Source organism: Oikopleura dioica, chromosome 2 (assembly GCF_907165135.1).
Source record: "Oikopleura dioica chromosome 2, OKI2018_I68_1.0, whole genome shotgun sequence".
In the NCBI taxonomy this organism is placed as follows: domain Eukaryota; kingdom Metazoa; phylum Chordata; class Appendicularia; order Copelata; family Oikopleuridae; genus Oikopleura; species Oikopleura dioica.
In genome coordinates this window covers 2,096,758-2,112,919 of record NC_137292.1, presented here as the reverse complement: position 1 = coordinate 2,112,919, position 16,162 = coordinate 2,096,758, and the positions used below count along the sequence as shown (strand labels likewise).

The 16,162-nt window shown below is 41.4% G+C and overlaps 3 protein-coding genes and 1 long non-coding RNA gene across 4 annotated transcripts; 1 reads left to right on the top strand and 3 right to left on the bottom strand.

Annotated features, from left to right (window-relative positions):
- Positions 1-13: 13 nt before the first annotated feature.
- On the bottom strand, positions 14-5,182 carry LOC145697574 (uncharacterized). Its single transcript, XM_081774796.1, has 8 exons — positions 3,604-5,182; positions 3,330-3,557; positions 1,738-3,259; positions 1,386-1,536; positions 1,281-1,344; positions 987-1,236; positions 476-768; positions 14-427 (listed from the first exon to the last, which is right to left on the bottom strand). Exons 1-8 carry the CDS (start codon positions 4,975-4,977, stop codon positions 14-16), a joined length of 4,296 nt encoding a protein of 1,431 aa, XP_081630922.1. The 5' UTR covers positions 4,978-5,182.
- Positions 5,183-5,488: 306 nt separating this feature from the next.
- Positions 5,489-7,748, bottom strand: LOC145697573 (spondin-1-like). Its single transcript, XM_081774795.1, has 9 exons — positions 7,587-7,748; positions 7,253-7,298; positions 6,945-7,022; positions 6,610-6,828; positions 6,313-6,471; positions 6,008-6,100; positions 5,881-5,967; positions 5,681-5,770; positions 5,489-5,631 (listed from the first exon to the last, which is right to left on the bottom strand). Exons 2-9 carry the CDS (start codon positions 7,254-7,256, stop codon positions 5,489-5,491), a joined length of 873 nt encoding a protein of 290 aa, XP_081630921.1. The 5' UTR covers positions 7,257-7,298; positions 7,587-7,748.
- A 3,811-nt stretch (positions 7,749-11,559) lies between these two features.
- On the bottom strand, positions 11,560-13,076 carry LOC145697572 (aquaporin-8-like). The gene is made up of 4 exons (XM_081774793.1): positions 13,059-13,076; positions 12,808-13,007; positions 11,836-12,153; positions 11,560-11,788 (listed from the first exon to the last, which is right to left on the bottom strand). The coding sequence occupies exons 1-4, from the start codon at positions 13,074-13,076 to the stop codon at positions 11,560-11,562; spliced, it is 765 nt and encodes a 254-aa protein (XP_081630919.1).
- Positions 13,077-15,207: 2,131 nt separating this feature from the next.
- Positions 15,208-15,560, top strand: LOC145700241 (uncharacterized). Its single transcript, XR_014134179.1, has 3 exons — positions 15,208-15,292; positions 15,341-15,394; positions 15,433-15,560. It is a non-coding gene; the product is annotated as an uncharacterized LOC145700241 (long non-coding RNA).
- The last annotated feature ends 602 nt before the right edge of the window (positions 15,561-16,162 follow it).

Sequence of the window (16,162 nt, the reverse complement as noted above, 5' to 3'; positions counted from 1 at the left end):
ATTCCCAGTCTTTCTAAAATCCGTCACAAACACCGTCGCAGGGGCCCCATGGCTCCCACTCTGTTGGGCAGTTGCAGTTGCCAATGCACGATTTACATTCAGAAGTGCTCTCACATCCACAATCGGGATGGTCCTCGTCGATTCCGGGTGGACAGAAGCACTCTCTATTTCGGAACTGCTGGCCAGGCTCGTCGCATTTAGCATCACACTCGCCGAATTCCGACCAAGGCCCGGCTTCGCAAGGTTCTTGATCACCGATACATTCTTCTTCTTCGCTCGTTTCCTCACAACCAGGGCAGCCTGGTTGGCCACACTTGCAAGGACGTTCTCGTGTTCGAGTACCAACGCCGCAAACAGCATCGCATGGTCCCCAATCTTCCCAATCGCCCAAGCAGTCGTCCAGACTCATTTCAGGAACACACTCGCCCTGATAGGTTAAAAGTAAATCGACAAGACGACAGAATTATTTATTTACCGGTGGACAGGTCTCAGTCTCAACAAGAGGCACAGAGTCATCGCAACTGTCGCATTCTCGGAAGCGCGATCGCTCAGGGTTCTCCATTTCGCACTCACAAGGAGACCAACTTGTCCAGGGTTCGGGATTATTGTCGCATTCGCCACGGCAAGTTTTGCACTCGGAGGTTTCTCCACAGCCACACTCTTCGTGATCAGCTGGGATTCCTTCGGGACATTCACAAGATCGTTCTCGAGTTTGCTGTCTAGTTTCGCCACAAGGAGCATCGCAAGGGCCGAAATCAGACCATTGACCTTTAAGGGTATAGTCATCGATTAAAAATAATTACGAAAATTTTTGTAAGAAAGGTTTATGTCAGAATTATGAAAAATGCTTGGTCTAGAACTCTCGAGAGCTCTTTTTTGTGAGGAAAAACGCGAAAAGAACGTGCGTTCTCTTGATAACTGTTGCGTAATATCAAGTTCTCGAGACGAATTTCCAAAAATTAACGGGGTTGAAAGGAAAAGTTTACCTGGACTGCAAACAAGACCATTTTCCAAGCAATTTTCGGTTGGGTCACATGGTCCCTCATTACAAGGAACTTCCTCTTGGGGTTCTCCTTCGCAACCAGGCTGGGGCAAACCGATGGCTTCCTCATCTCCACAAAAGCATTTTCGCGTTCGAGCTTGGATGCCTTCATCACAGGATGCACTGCAGCCGCAGAAGCCGGACCATTCAGTCCATGCACACATTTCTTTCAGCTCATCGGGGCATTCGCAGTCCTAAGAGCTATTAATATCTCTTTCACAAAGAAAGAAAAAACAACCTTTGGCCGATCGCAAGCAGGAACAGAGCAATCGCATTCTTTCTTAGGACAGGGCGCGCAATCGCTAATATTTTTTGTATCCTATGCTAAGTGAGTCTTTTTTACCTTGCATCACAAGGCCCAGTTTCCTCCGGCCTTTCATCTTCTTTATCCGCGTCACAACCGCTTCCGCATGGTCTCTTACGGGTTCGAGTTCCCTCTTCACCACAAGTTGTTGAACAAGGACCCCATGGTTCCCAATTGCCTTTGTCGCACGCTAAATGTATCTTTAGAAAATGTTTGATCGACTGAAAAAGGTGAAATTGGTTTTTAGTAAAAACATGCACTAGTATTGCGATTTTGCTGCATTGGGATGAACCGGAGCGAATTTATGAGATTTGGTATTTGTATCAGCCAAGGAATTTTTCATTCAGAGCCAGGCAGGAGCAGGAAGCTTGGATCTTTTTGATTCCGACACCTTCGGGAGCGCTTGCAGTTGGCTCAAGAGGTGGACTTATGAGATTGGATCCACTTGTGACTTGCTCGTTGTTGTTGTTTCCAATAATGATGTCTGGGCGTCCAGGGATGGATATCAATTCAGGCTTTGTTGTGGTTGTTGTTGATGTTGTTGTAGTTGATGATGTTGTAGTTGATGATGTTGTAGTTGATGTTGTTGTTGTTGTTGAACTTTCTTCTGTCGGAGTCGTTGTAATCTCGATATAATCTGTAGTTGTGACGGGTTGGCATTCGCAGTCGGAATTATTTTTGCAATCACAGTCTTCTGATATATTTGGAGTTGAGATTGTTGCTGATGTCGTTGTTGACATTTGCTTCGTTGAGGTTGTTGTCGACGTTTCCTCTTTTGAGTGAACAGTTGATGTTGATGTTTTATCAGGAGCAGCGTCGCATCCATGTTTCTCAGTACATTCGCAGTCTTTTGATTTTTCGGTGAGCGGGGATTTTGTTGATGCTGATGTCGATGTTGTTGATTCTGACTTAGTTGAACGCGTTGTTGTTGATGTTGTTACTGTTGTAGTTGATATTTTCTGAGATGACGTTGAAGATGATGATGAGTTTGAATGGATGCAATTTTCTTCTTCATCACAATTGCAATCAGAATCCGTTGTCGTGATCGATGTTGTCACTTCCGCGGAAGACGTTTTTGGTTCGCTGTCTTCATCTTCTGTTTCGCATTCCTGACAATCAGGGATTTCCGTCGTCTTTGGTAATGGAATTTCTTCTCCACATTTCCCATCGCAGTTTCCAGTGGGCTGAATGGTGGAACTTGTTTGAACTGGGATCGTTGTTTGCTCAATAGATTGACCCGAACTGAACTCAAGTTCAGTTGTAGAATATGCGGTTGTTTCATCCGAAAACGGTGTCTGATCGTCGGCGGATTCAGTTGTATTGCAGTCCCAAACAGTGATGTATTCTTCAGTTGTAGATTCATTTGGCAGTGAAGTTTCTAAAGCAGATTGCGTAGTAAAACTGATGTCTTGAGTCGTTATTTCAACGAAGGGAGACTCAGTTTGAAATCCTTCAGTTGTTTCTGCAAAAACATCCAACTCAGTAGTCGACTCTTCAATAATGGGCTCTCTAGGTAAAATTGTCGGACTGATTTTACAACATGATTTGTATCCAGAGCCAGACTCGTCATCTCCGGATGCTTCGAAATCATCGCAATTACAATCATCCTCTTCATCATCTGTGATTGCCTCCGTTGACCATCGATCAGTCTTTTCCAATATCGTCTTTTGGGTTGTTTCCAGCGAAAAACTTGGACTTGGAGTTGTGGCTATTTTTGTCGTTGCTTCCAACTCATCGAGGTGAGTCATCGTTGTCTCCATCAAGGGCGCAAAGGTCGTGTCGGGCGAACTTGTTAATCCACTTTCTGTCCAATATTCCGTCACTGTGGACAAGGCGTCAGTCTCAGGACTGGACGACGGCCAAGTCGAAGCATCGTATAAATCATCATTCGAATTGGCTGTCCATGTTTCGTGCTAAAAAAAGAAGTTGAATGTCAAGCTCTAACCGAACCTGTCATCAGCGCGGTAAACGATTTGCACTTACGTTGGTACTTTGCCGAGTGGTGGAATCGTCTTCAGTACTGGTGCTAATTGTGTGAGAAGTGGTTAACTTTGCTAGGGTAGGTAAGTCTGAATTGACGGGCAATTCCATGCGATTTGTAGTTATACTCGTTCCCATGCTAATAGTTGTTCTAATTGGTTCTAATTTTGAAGTGGTTGGATTGGGCTCACTCGTACTTGGCTTTGGACTTGCTGTTGTTGGCTTGGCTTCCTGAAACTGATGAATTTCTTTTTTTATTTTTGGAGGCTTTTCCTACCTCACAAGGCTCAGTGCAAATTTCTTCTTCGAAAAGATCTTCCAAACAAAGTTCACAAAAACAAATTCTCTCTCTTGATCGCATCGATCTTTCTTCAATACAATCACAGGGAGACCATTCCGACCATGGCTCGACGCAGAGTTCTGGCTCTTCTGGTGGACCTGGAGGACCTTCAGTCGTAACAAGCGGTCCTTGGTTGTCGAAGTAAGTTACATATGGTCCAGCTGGCTCAGCAGTTGTCAGTTCGAATGTTAAACCATTGTCAGGCTCGGTTGTAGATTCAATATCCTCGGGATTACAATTTGGAGAATTATCACAGTTTGGCTTCGGTGCGCACTGCGGACTATCACACTCTGGTGGACAAACATTTGGACACTCGTCATCTTCACAATTACAGTCAGGAGCTTCTGTAGGCTCAATTGTGTCGCAGTCAAGCTCCGTGACGAAGGAAGTTTCGAGTTTTGGTTGAGTCGTTTCGGCTATTTCCGCGACGGTGGTTTCAATTATTTCTGCCATTGTGGTCTCAATTGTCATCGGTGTTGTAACTGGATTCTCAGGAGATTCCGTGGTGTTGCAATCGAGAACTGTAATGAAATCAGGACCTGATTCTTTCGTCGTCGTCTCGATCAGAGGTTCGGGAGTGGTCTCGATAGCGAGTTCCATTGTGGTTTCATCGATTTCCTCAATTTCAGTTGTGTTACAAATCACTTCTGTGGCTGTGTAATAATCTGGAGAGCTTTCAGTGGTCGCTTCAAGGTCTTCTGGTGTTGTCTCGATTTCTGGAATCTCCGTTGTCGTCTCAGGGGCACATCGCTCACCACTGAGGATATCACAGTCAAGAATCGGAGCCGAATGGTCTGGGTCTGGTTCTTCAATGAACTCAGAAACGCAGCTACAAGGAGAAGAAGACTCTTCAGAACATTCGCAAGGTTGAGAGCTTTCGCTTGTCGATGATTCCGAGGATGATGAGATCGAGGATGAGCTTGAGCTACTGAATGTATCTTCAGCTTCTGTCTCGTCCGCATCAATTTCTTCGATAACTGAGGCGGTTGTTTTCTTTGGAGTTGTTGTCGTCGAAGCAGAAGAAGTTGTTGATGTTGTTGTTTTTTCTGTGGTTGTGGTTGTTGCTGTCGATGTTCTAGTTGTACTTGTCGTTGAGGTCGTTTCGTTGGGCTCTGGTTCTTCGACAATAGGAGCAACAGTTTCAGATTCACCACCATAATAGTAGTTTGCTGTCGTAAATATACTGCCGCTGTCGAATATAATGGGATCGACATCTTCTGATTGTGGACTACTCGTCGTAACGACTTCGATTTCGGAAGAAACATTAATGTCGAAGGTTTCATCAATGTCAGGATAGTTTTCGTCCGGCATCGGAACTTCACTTCCATCCGGATAAACATTGTAATCAGGCCGCAAAGAAGGACCATCTCCAGAGGAGTAATCAAACTCGCCACCAGTCCAGGGCAAGTCACCGGAAGCGTCGTATGACTCTGCCGCCGGCCAATAATCACTATCATCGTTGACAGAAAAGTCGATGTAAGAGACTAAAGTGCAAATGCTGAGTTAGATGCTGGTAGTTATGCTGATTTGAGCTTATCGGTTAGGTACTGTTACAGTAGTTCGGATGGTTTAACGACTTTTGTTGAACGATCCTGGTTTTCGGCCCGATATTCGGTAATGAAGAGACTGTAATTGGATGTGGTGAGTCTGGGTTAAAATCCAGTACCAATTGGTTCTGGTGGTGGCATGTCACCATGTCCTGTTTTGAAGCTCTAGAATTTTAAGAGAACGATAAACGAGATTTAAAAATTGAAGAGTTACACTTGTCAAATTGCGTTGACCGTGAGGGGTGGCCAAAATGGCTTATCAGCTAGTTTTGAGTTCAGCAAAGCAAAATTCTTATTCTTGAGCCTTTCCCTGCTTCTAGAATTCCTTTTCCAGTGCTTCCAATATACAGTGTTTCGCAGGGCATTTTTTCGCAGGATCTCGCTTCTATGTTGTCTCCAGTTACGTAATCATCGCAACCTAAGAGGAGAATTGCAAGTTCTGAAGTTGCGAAGACATCGAAATTTACCTGGAGGAAAATCTCTTTTGCGGATTTGATTGCCCGGCCCGCAAGAAGCGGTGCACTCGGACCAGGTGCTCCATCCATCCCAAACGCAAGCTATTCGGTTAATTGGTTAGAGCACGGCATGCACAACAGATTAAAGCAAACATTCAAGCAAGATGTTAATTTCAAATCAGAGAAAAAAACTTGGTAAGACGCTGAATTACCTGATGGACAAACGCCATTGTTGCATGGCTCGTCCTCGCTCAAAAGTTCGTCGCCACAGCCGCCGCATTCATCTGGTGATTTGCCGTCTTAGAATAATAGAAAAAGGTTGAAACGGGACTTGAATACCTGGGCAAACGCAATCTCGACTTCTCGATCTTGACCCGTCGCCGCAAGTTGCTGAACATTCCGACCATGGCATCCAGTCGCCTGTCGGGCATTCTGAGCGACCGATTATTTTTCTGGTTAGGATTAATCGGAAGGGGTTAGGGTTAGGTTTGTTAATGAGATGATAAAGATACATTCAGAATCTGAATCAGATGACTTAGTATTAGTAATACTGTATTACGAAGTAAGCAAATCATAAAAAAGGCTTTTCAAAAAAAAAACAATTAACTCAAAAAAAAAAGACCACTAAAGCCACTCTTGCTTACTGAGCTCTGGACATGGCTCGTACTCAGTATCGTCGCCGGGGCAATTCGTGCACCCTGGCGGGCCGCAAGTGCACGCGCGCGAACGGGAGCGTTCACCCCCGCCACAATCGCCGCCGCAGCACTCGCCCCAGGCGCTCCAATCAGTCCAGCATGATTTTTCTATGAAACAATGATGATTTTTTGTTCATTTTTTTCCGAATAAACTGACTGGGACCGAAGAACTATTGAATATTTTTCAAATGAGATTTTAAATGGAAATTTTCGTGGATTTTATGATTTTTGTGCCCCGCGACTAACCGTCTTTTTCCTCCGGGCACTCGATATCGCCGCAGGGCTTTCCCTCGTGGGCCTCGCCGATGCACCCGCGCGAGGCTGGATCTATCAGCCCGTCGCAGATGCACTCGCGCGTGCGGGATTGCACGGCGTTCTTTCCGCACGAGGCGCCACAGGGCGACCAATCGCACCAACCGGCCCACTGGCACGGCACGTTCCGCCGGGCTAGACGCCCAAATGGACCTAGAACAGATTACGTAGTAACATGCAGACTTACGCATGCAGGCGATTACTGTTAGAATCGAAATTCTATCTTTCAAATCGATCTTTTTCATGCTCTTTTTTCAATAAAAGATTACCTGGAAGGTTGTTTCGCTCATCGCTCCGATAGTCTTCCCCAGAACTGAGCCCAACAAGGCCGAAAATTTTAACTAACTGGTTTCAAAGGTCAAATATTGAAATCAAGGAAGAAAAAAGATTTTCTCCTCTCTTTGAAAAATCACTTATCAAGACGTAAATTCGATTATTTGATGGTTAAAAAGCTTAATTTGACAATTTTGCTGTACCAAAATTTTTGGTAATCAAATAAATTAAAATATATTATTTTCAAAAATGCAGGAACTAAACCTTATTGAAAATTAATTGAAGATGAATTTGACCTTTTCCTTCATCGGATGAAATCTCTCATAAATTTCTTCTGTGTATCAAAATATCTGAATCGGCAAAAACGTTACTTTCGGACACAACCCCTCTCTCGTCCTAAACGGGCGAGAAAAAAACTCTCGCTAAAGGCAAAAGTGGCCTCGCCTTGGGGGTGAATTTAACACCAAGCTTTGCACGTCCAGCGAGCCTTTTTTTCGAGCCTTCAAAAAACCTTGGCTGAACTAGACGAAATAAAATGAGTAATAATCGCTCTTGAACGCGATAGAGTGCGAAAATATTTAGAAAATATAAAGAGGGATACCCTTAAGAATCCCCTCGCTAATCGGCTATTTTAGTACCTGTATTGTCTTTCGAAGAAGTATCAAATTGGAAGAGTTGTATCTCTATTTCTGAAATTCTAAGATCGCTCGGTTTTTTTCTCAGTTGAAAATGAAGAAAAAAAAATAATTTCGAAAAATATTTGTCGGATTCTTCGAAAGTGAGTTTCTGGGTTGAGCGTCCTCGCGAAACTATTCCGTCCTGTCCGAGCTATCTTGAGGAGCGCGTCGAGTTCTTTATTTACACTTGTGTGAGAAATCACTCTACGTACATGCCGGCCGATGACAAAACCTTTAATTATGTGGACCACCTTAATTGCCCTCTTCCTTTTTGTCTGGTACCTTCTCGGATTTTTGACAATTTTTACTCAGGTCTTAATCATCAGAATAACGAGTTTCCGCAATCATTTACAGTAACCCTCTTGTTTTTCGCGATTCGAGGAACCAGGAGACAGATATCTTTTTCTATACAAAATAAAATTGAAAATTTTCTCGGCCATCGGACTGAACTTTCGCCAAATTTCTTTCAAATAAGCCGTCGCAGCCATTTCAGAATCTGGCTTTGATTTGAAGTGATTTATGAGAAGGTGAGAACAAGACAAAGAATTGAACTTTCTCCCGGAAAAATAAGGGTGTCACCGTCTAAATATCATGGTTCATGAATCATCGAAAAAGTCTTCTTCTACGATGACTGGCGATTACTCTAGCCCTAATCCCTCATTTTTGCTAAAATTTAATTTTGCTTCGCACCTGAAGAATCTCAAAGGAACTCAAGGTGCATCTTCGGAAGGATGTCATCTCTCTTTTTATAAAAAAAAGGACGAGCTTCGAACAAAAAGCTGGGAAGAAATCATGGCCGGTGCATGTGCCCATAAATCGCCCCTTTTTGATTAATCAATTGATTGGATCATGTTGTATAAGTTCACAATTGACATCAACGAAATTAAACTTGACCTGCCTCTGCATTTTTTTTTGCCAGGTTTTTCAGTGAACTTTCTATTAAAAATTGTGTCACGAGAGCAATAATTTACCCCGATCGGATTCCGAAAAAAAGTTTCGGTCAAATGAATCAAAGATTTTAATGCGTTTTGATTAATTGTTTATAAGGACCTGTTGACTTTTCCGTGGCAGCTCGCCAAATCTTGAACTTGTCTGGTTCCTCAACACACAAATTTTTCGTCTCATCCTCCGCCGTCCTTTCAAAAAACACGATGAAAATTGAATTTTATGAGCTGCTGAAGTTTTGGGAATGTGATAATTAGATTGTGTCAAATTTTGTCAATCACACACTTTGACGCTAATTTTTCTATCAAATATCAATTTCCTCCCCTTTCAAAAGCACTTATTTATAAATCTTGAATTAAAGTATATTCTTATAAATAAAAAGATAATCTTTTAAAAATCATCTTAGATGATTCATCTACCAAAAAACAATTTTATATACAAAGCGAGGAAGGGACTCTAAAAACATATGTTTTCATCGGAAGAGTGAGCACAACTTTGTCAAAAGTAGACCTTCAAACTTAATCTTTTCCTCTTCACAAAATATGGACAAGAAGAAGAAAATTTATGTTTTCATCGCCATTTTGCTTTGGTTTGATTTGATTGCTTTTTTTTCAGAGAAAATGAGAGCCTTTTTAGTGCTGGAATTGCTACTTGGCCTCTTATCCTTGTTTTTCGGAAAATCAGTAAGTCCTAGAATTTTGCGTCCGCATGATTATATCTATTAAAGATGCCCCTAAAGACGACTGTAAAGATTCACCAGATGAAGGAGAAGAAGGATACGAGGAGCCCCACTTCAGGCCAATGCCATTAAGTGATAGTCAAGCGAAGCTTTTTGATGACTATTACAAGAATTTGACTGAATCGGTGGAAATTGAGGCTTTTATCGACGGAAAATCCTGGCCAGCATTGATTTCTACCTCTCGATTATGTAACTAGCAATCCATCTTGCCTCAAATTATGATTTTTCTAAAGCATACGACGGGGCGAAATCTTTCTGCGGGGATCGAAATACAACCTTGCTCCACAAAAAGACCAGTCAAATCATGCCAGTTCCAGAGCTGGGCTCGAAAGCCTGTGTAAAATCCTGAGACTGAATAAATTTCAGTACTCTTTCACAGGTTGCAAAGCCCAGTCACAGAGTTCGTTCGTATCGCAACTTACAAATACTGGATCTACGCAGAGTACACATCAGAGTTTGAGTTTATTGAAATCAACGAAGACATTCGGAAATCAATTCAACCCGATCTCGACAAAGCAAAACTAACAAAAGATCATATTTTTCTCTGTAGAGAGTGCAATCAAGAGGTCTATGATGAAAACTTGCCAACTGACTCAGTTACAGACTGCTTGAAAAATAGTGCCATTGGTACTCCGGAAGGAAAAGAAGTTGAATATATCTGTGCTGATAACGTTTTCGACGGCGGCAAAGTCGTAATTCATATTGAAAAGAAGGTGAAATGCGATTTGTTAAAGGTATTCCTTCTTGCATTTAAGCCGTCAGCTCAAAAACATCCTACTAGCTGAATGCGTCGTTTCTGGAGGATCATCAATTATGGAAAGAAGACAATCTTCCGGATATCATGGAAGGTTCCAAGAAAGGCGCTCGATTCATATCTGTAGAAGCTTTTGAATTTCATATAAATGAGATGCCTTCTTAGTGGAAACGAACTGCAAAAAGAACATCCTTTAGTCCTCTGATTCTCACTGCTTATCTTGCAGGTACAAATTTAGCTCATTCAGGCAAGCTTGTCTTTATTTATTCTTAGATGAGTACAGCGAAGAAATTGGCATTCCATGGTGCGAAAACAATCCCAACCGCCTCCTCGGTGTATATTATTACTTGAACAAGCTTCATCTTGGTCGAAAATTCGGAATGAAGTAAGCATCTTCTCAGTTTTGTTGAATTTTTCACCTTTTTGAACATAGTGCATTTGCAATCTGCTTGCATAGAAAATCTTCCTGAGAATCAACCCATCATTAAACATCAAAACATCCATCATTCCTGTCATGCATCTGTTGTCATAATAATTTTCTGCCAAAAGCAATTTGAAAAAGACAACTCCGCTTTTGATGATTCTTGAACCTCAATCGAACATTTATTGAAAATATAGTTATCTTTATTCGTAATATGTTTCTATTTTATGTAGAATGTATTATATACACTGTATATAAGTCATATAATATAACAAAACACTTGAAATGCAGATTTTTTTCTTCGAAGACGTAGATAATATTGGGAATCTATGATTGGTGATCAAACGGAGCATATTTAAATTGCAGCACGGCCGGTAAATATATAGATGCGTACATTTTCTGGGAGTCGGCAGTTTCGCAACGTCGGCTTTTTGTCTGGTATCTTCTCGGATTTTTGACAATTTTTACTCAGGTCTTAATCATCAAAATAACGAGTTTCCGCAATCATTTACAGTTACCCTCTTGTTTTTCGCGGAGACTGAAATCTTTTTATATACAAATAAAATTAAAATTTTCTCGGCCATCGAAATAAACTTTCGCCGAATTTCTTTCAAATAAGCTATCGCAGCCATTTCAGAATCTGGCTTTGATTTGAAGTGATTTATGAGAAGTTGAGAACAAGACAAAGAATTTATTTTTTTTATTTTTCCTGCATATCCTGCACAATCTTGCTGGATACCGGTCTTCTCAGGCATACAATATGACTTGTGGTTAGTCAAAAAGTCGCCCAAGAATTATTTTACTTTCTCGATTTTAGCTGTTTTGCAACAGCATCTGACCAAGCGAAAAACGAGCCAAACGAGTAAAAAACGAGCAAGACATGCTGATTCGCGTTTTGAACCAAATCAAGCGCCATGGCCACTACGATCCGAATAGTTTCAAAGTAAAAAATATTCTTTTCCACGTCCAAAGTTATTCAGTATTCTTAAGACCCTTCAAAAATAATTTATTTCGCCAATAAAAAAACGAAATAAAATTCGACTAGCATTGATATTTAAAAAATGATAGCAGGTGGTTACAGCGCAAGTTCAACGTTATCTCCAAAAGACTCGTATTTTTTTCTGAAAATCATCATTAACGCTCGCCACCAAATAAGGTTCGATTTTTCGCTCGCTTCGCTGATTTTAATCGGCGCAAAGAAAAGAGATTCCACAAGAACTGCAAAAGATGCTCCAAGAATCTCCGACAGCCACCAAACCCAGTGATAGTCGAAGTTCAACGAAACAAGAGCTGGTCCGAAAATTCTGAAATGCAAATCAAAACTCGCGCTCAAGACCTTAAAAGAAAGTACCTCGCAGGGTTCATACACCCAGCTCCAAGGAACCATCCCCCGAATACTCCTTGTGTAACAGTCAATCCGATGGCGACTGGCGTCAGCGAATGAAAATAGCCTGGGTCCATAATCGCCATTAACGCTGTTAGCGCCATCATAAAGGTAAACCAAAATTCTGCCCAGAAAATTGCATGCAGATCTGATTCTTCTGTGATTGGTATCATCCCAACAGGCGAGCCACGGAGATTGGAAGCCAACAAGGCTGCGAGATACGCCCCAAAGCATTGGAAAATTGGAAAGAGTGACATTTTCAGACGAACCCCGCTATCACAGTACCTTACTTGCCCTTATATCAGTGCCGAAATTACGAAAAAAAAATTCCGAATGTTGATTTTTTTTTTCTTAAGGATCCCCTGTCATCAATCTTCGAAAAATCGATATTCGGAATTTCAAAATTTTGAGCCCGAAAATGGATTCTACGGGCAAAAAAAAAAAAGATTGTGACGCTTCATTTTTTGCGGGTCTATCTCAACCCTAACACCAGAGTTCAAAAACACGCGTGCGTACGTGCGATTTTTGGAACTCTGCCTTTAACCCTTACAATCGCGTATGAAAATTCGACTTAACGCCGAAAAATGACGAAAATGGCCTTATTGTGAAAGAAAATCAGATTTTTCTTGGCGAAACTTGCTTTTTACAAATTCGAATGACGAATTAAGCCACAAGGTACACTAAGTAGCCATAATTCGTAAGCTTTTGTCGAAAAAAATGACGGGGGTAAGGGTGGTCGAGAATAAGGGTTCATTTTGATCCAAAACCACCTTTAATACGAAAAAAGATACAAACCATTTTTTTTTCATTCGTGAAAAAAAACTGCCCGACAAAAGGAATACTTAAATTTTTAGAAAAACCGGGTCTCAATCTCGACCACCACTCCCTTGATAGTGAGTGACAAAGGCGGGATAGCATGTTGTTTCCTGGAAATGTCACTTTGCCGGGAGGATAATGTTTGGCAGGCAAACTCGCCACGGGATTGAGCCAGCGAGGCAAAGAGCCACAGTTATGCAGGGATTGAACTGAATAATGCAAATCTCCCAAAACATTGTGATGATAATGATCAGATTGATTCCAGCTGCAAGAGCAGCAATCAACGGCCAGGCCGGATCAGAAGTGTTTTCGGGCGAGCTCGGCTGAAGCGGGGACGCTCGTCTAAATAACCAAAGATTTTGGTAATGCATTACCAAAAGTTGATAATCCATTACCAATTTTTTATTGACTTCGACTTTTTTGTCGAAAAATGAGTAAATCACTCCCAAACTTAACCTATCAAACAGGCAACGAGCGCACACAGACTCTCTCACTAAACGAAATTGGCCTTTTTCGGGAAGTTTGGTGATGTATTATCAAAAATTGGTACAGTGGGTTGCGCAGGTAGTTGCCCCCTAAAGAGCGGGTGAAGGATCAACAAATCCTGCAAGCACTTTGAGCGAGTCTAGAAAGGAACAATAGAAAAAGCGCGGGCAAAGAGGCAACCAAAGCTGCAATCGCAAAGGGGCAACCAACTGCGCAACCCACTGTAATGGATTACCAAAATTGGTTATGCATTAGCAATTGGTAATTTAGACGAGCGTTTCCCGGCTGAAGCATGCAAGCCCAAAAGACAAGCATAAACGTTGCGATGAATTCCGCTGCGATTGGCTTAATCCAGCGCTGGAAAATTCGAGCGAAAGTAATTGAGCTCTTGAAGTCAGCATTGAATAAATTTGGCAGGTTGGTAACGTTCGGCTCGCCTGGTCGATGGTTTTCAAAGTTTAAAAATTCTCATTTTGAGCGATAAATCAAAAAATCACATTCCTGAATGCCGATTGAAGTTTTCATTGCCATCCTCCCACCGAATTTTGTTGTACTCATCAATGAATCTTTTCGAAAACATTTTTAGAAAAAAAATGATGCTTACTGATTTATTTTAATTGGTAAAAATCTCCAGAATCAGCATTTTATATTCTGCTGTAAATATTTGCCTTCAAAAAGCAGAAAAAATCTAGACACAGCCGCTTTTCCAGATTTTATTCGGCTATTGATTGAAGCCAAACAATTAGGAATTTCAAAACCAAAATTGGGTCAAAATTTAAAAGATGACCCAGTTCTCGATTATTTCGCAAGGCCGTAGAACGCCAGAATAGCAAGAAATAGACTGAAAAAAATCAGGCAGCCTTAATATTTGTTTTTCATTAAAGGGTATTTTAAATAACTGCGGACGCTGAATTTTTTTGACACTTTTTCAAAGAATGATTTTTTCACTTCTTTTGCTGGATTTTCAAATTTCCGGATTCGCCTCTCAAATCAATTATGGAACAGGTTTAGAGGAGTGCATGTAAGTTGAGTTTCACGGCTTTACTGAAGATGTGTGCTTTCTTCTTACAGTGGTGTGTGGAGTTGCTGCACGGTGCAGCCTGCACCCCTAGACAGCGGGTAAAAGGTGCAGAAACGCAGCACTCACTTTTGCTACTTCTAGAAAAAAACAATAGAAAAAGTGCGGGTCAGGGGTGCAGCAACGAAGCACTCGGTAAGGGTGCAGCCACTTCACACACCACTGTAAATGAAGCGCATTTTTAAAGAAGACTGAGATGAGATAACTCTTTTTTAAAGCGACAAGGAGCTATACGATGAATGCTACGGTCTCTGTCGAGTAAGCTACTTGCAATGCAAGGCCGATTGCGAGACGGCTTCTTGTGATTCGGGCTGCGTTTTAGAATTCGGAGGTAAAAAATCATGAATTTTTTTTCTTACAGATTTCAGAATGCACCGCTCTCTGCCCCTGCGGTGAGTACTGTCAAAGCGGATGCACTGAATGTGCAAATGAAATTTGTCTCGGCGAATGCAGGAGAGCGGAAAGTGAAAATCAAGAATACATGAGTTGCCGAGAGAATGCCCTTGAAAATCAAGTATGTATATAATTTATTAAGCTTTAGAAAAAAACGTTCACTTTTAACTTTGCCCGATCGAAGGGCATAAGGCTTTGTTAAATGGGTCAAACTTGAAAACATGTCCCATTACTGGATTGTTGACATTTGCTGGGTGTTTGCGGCGAAAGGGCGTCTTGGGAGAAAGAAATATTTCTGGAAAAGTGTGTCAAGATGATGGTCCTATTTGATTTTGACGTAATCGACCGAAATCAGTCAAGTGAGAACGCTTTTCTAGCAAACAGCATTGTGTACGCTACTCCTCGATTTTTCAAACAAGATCTTAATATAAAAATTTTCAAAATTTATTTGTTTAGAAGTAAATTTTACTCAAAAACAAAGAATGGCATTCTCCAAATTGAGATTTTTCAAAGAAAAAAGGCCAACTGGGGTCCCTTGAATTTTTATTCTTTCAGGCACAGTGTGTTCGAAATTGTCCACCAGACTCTTATTGCTTCGGAGAATGCAATATCCTCTTCTCAAACGAAATAAATGAGTGTCCTTGTGTGGAGGTAATCTATCTTTGATTTTTTTAAACTTTCCATGAGTAATAAACTTAGCATTCAACAACAACTACTGCTAGAACACCTACAACTACTGCTCTGTCAGAATTGGTAAATTAAAATTTTTCTCTCAGAGATTTACTGATCAGAATGATGTGAGGATTCTCGTTCTTGGCTGGGATGATTTGACGGACTCTTTCATCTTTTCCGGCGATGGAGCAACGAAGAATTCGGCCTTTATTGACGCCTCTCACGACAGCTATGCAAAAAACAGCGCATTTTCTCTTGTGAAGGGAGAAATGTACATTTTTGGCGGCCAAACTGATTTTCAAAAGGCAAAAATAATGTTGCGAAAATTTCTAAATAGGACGATTTATTTCAGGTCGCGAAACTTGAAAATTGTAGATTTAATGAGCACCCTGTTCGACTGATCAATGAGTTCCGAACTGGCCATTCTGCAATTGCTATTCATCACGGAGATCAAGGTTTGCTTATTTTTTCTTTGTCCGTTTCTTTATTTTAAGCGCTCATCTGCTTCAATTACAATCTCTTCTACAAAAATTGCGAGTTGTTCAATGGAACCGCCTCAATATCCACACACTCGACCGAATTCCCGCATCAATTTGGCAGCCTTGGACACTACAAAGGACGGCCAACTACAGTCTCGAGTTATCTCCGCGACGGATATCAAAAAGTGGAAACCTACGCTTCTTCTGGATGGGAAAGCTTACCTGATCATCCGAGGTGATCAGTTACCGAATTTTTCATCGTTAAATTTAAGTTTCAAAGAAAAATAGACGGGCATACTCTTACCGGAGTGAAAAATGGAGTGTTGATGATGGTTGGTGGCTTCGACAATGAAGAAAGACAATACAGCCG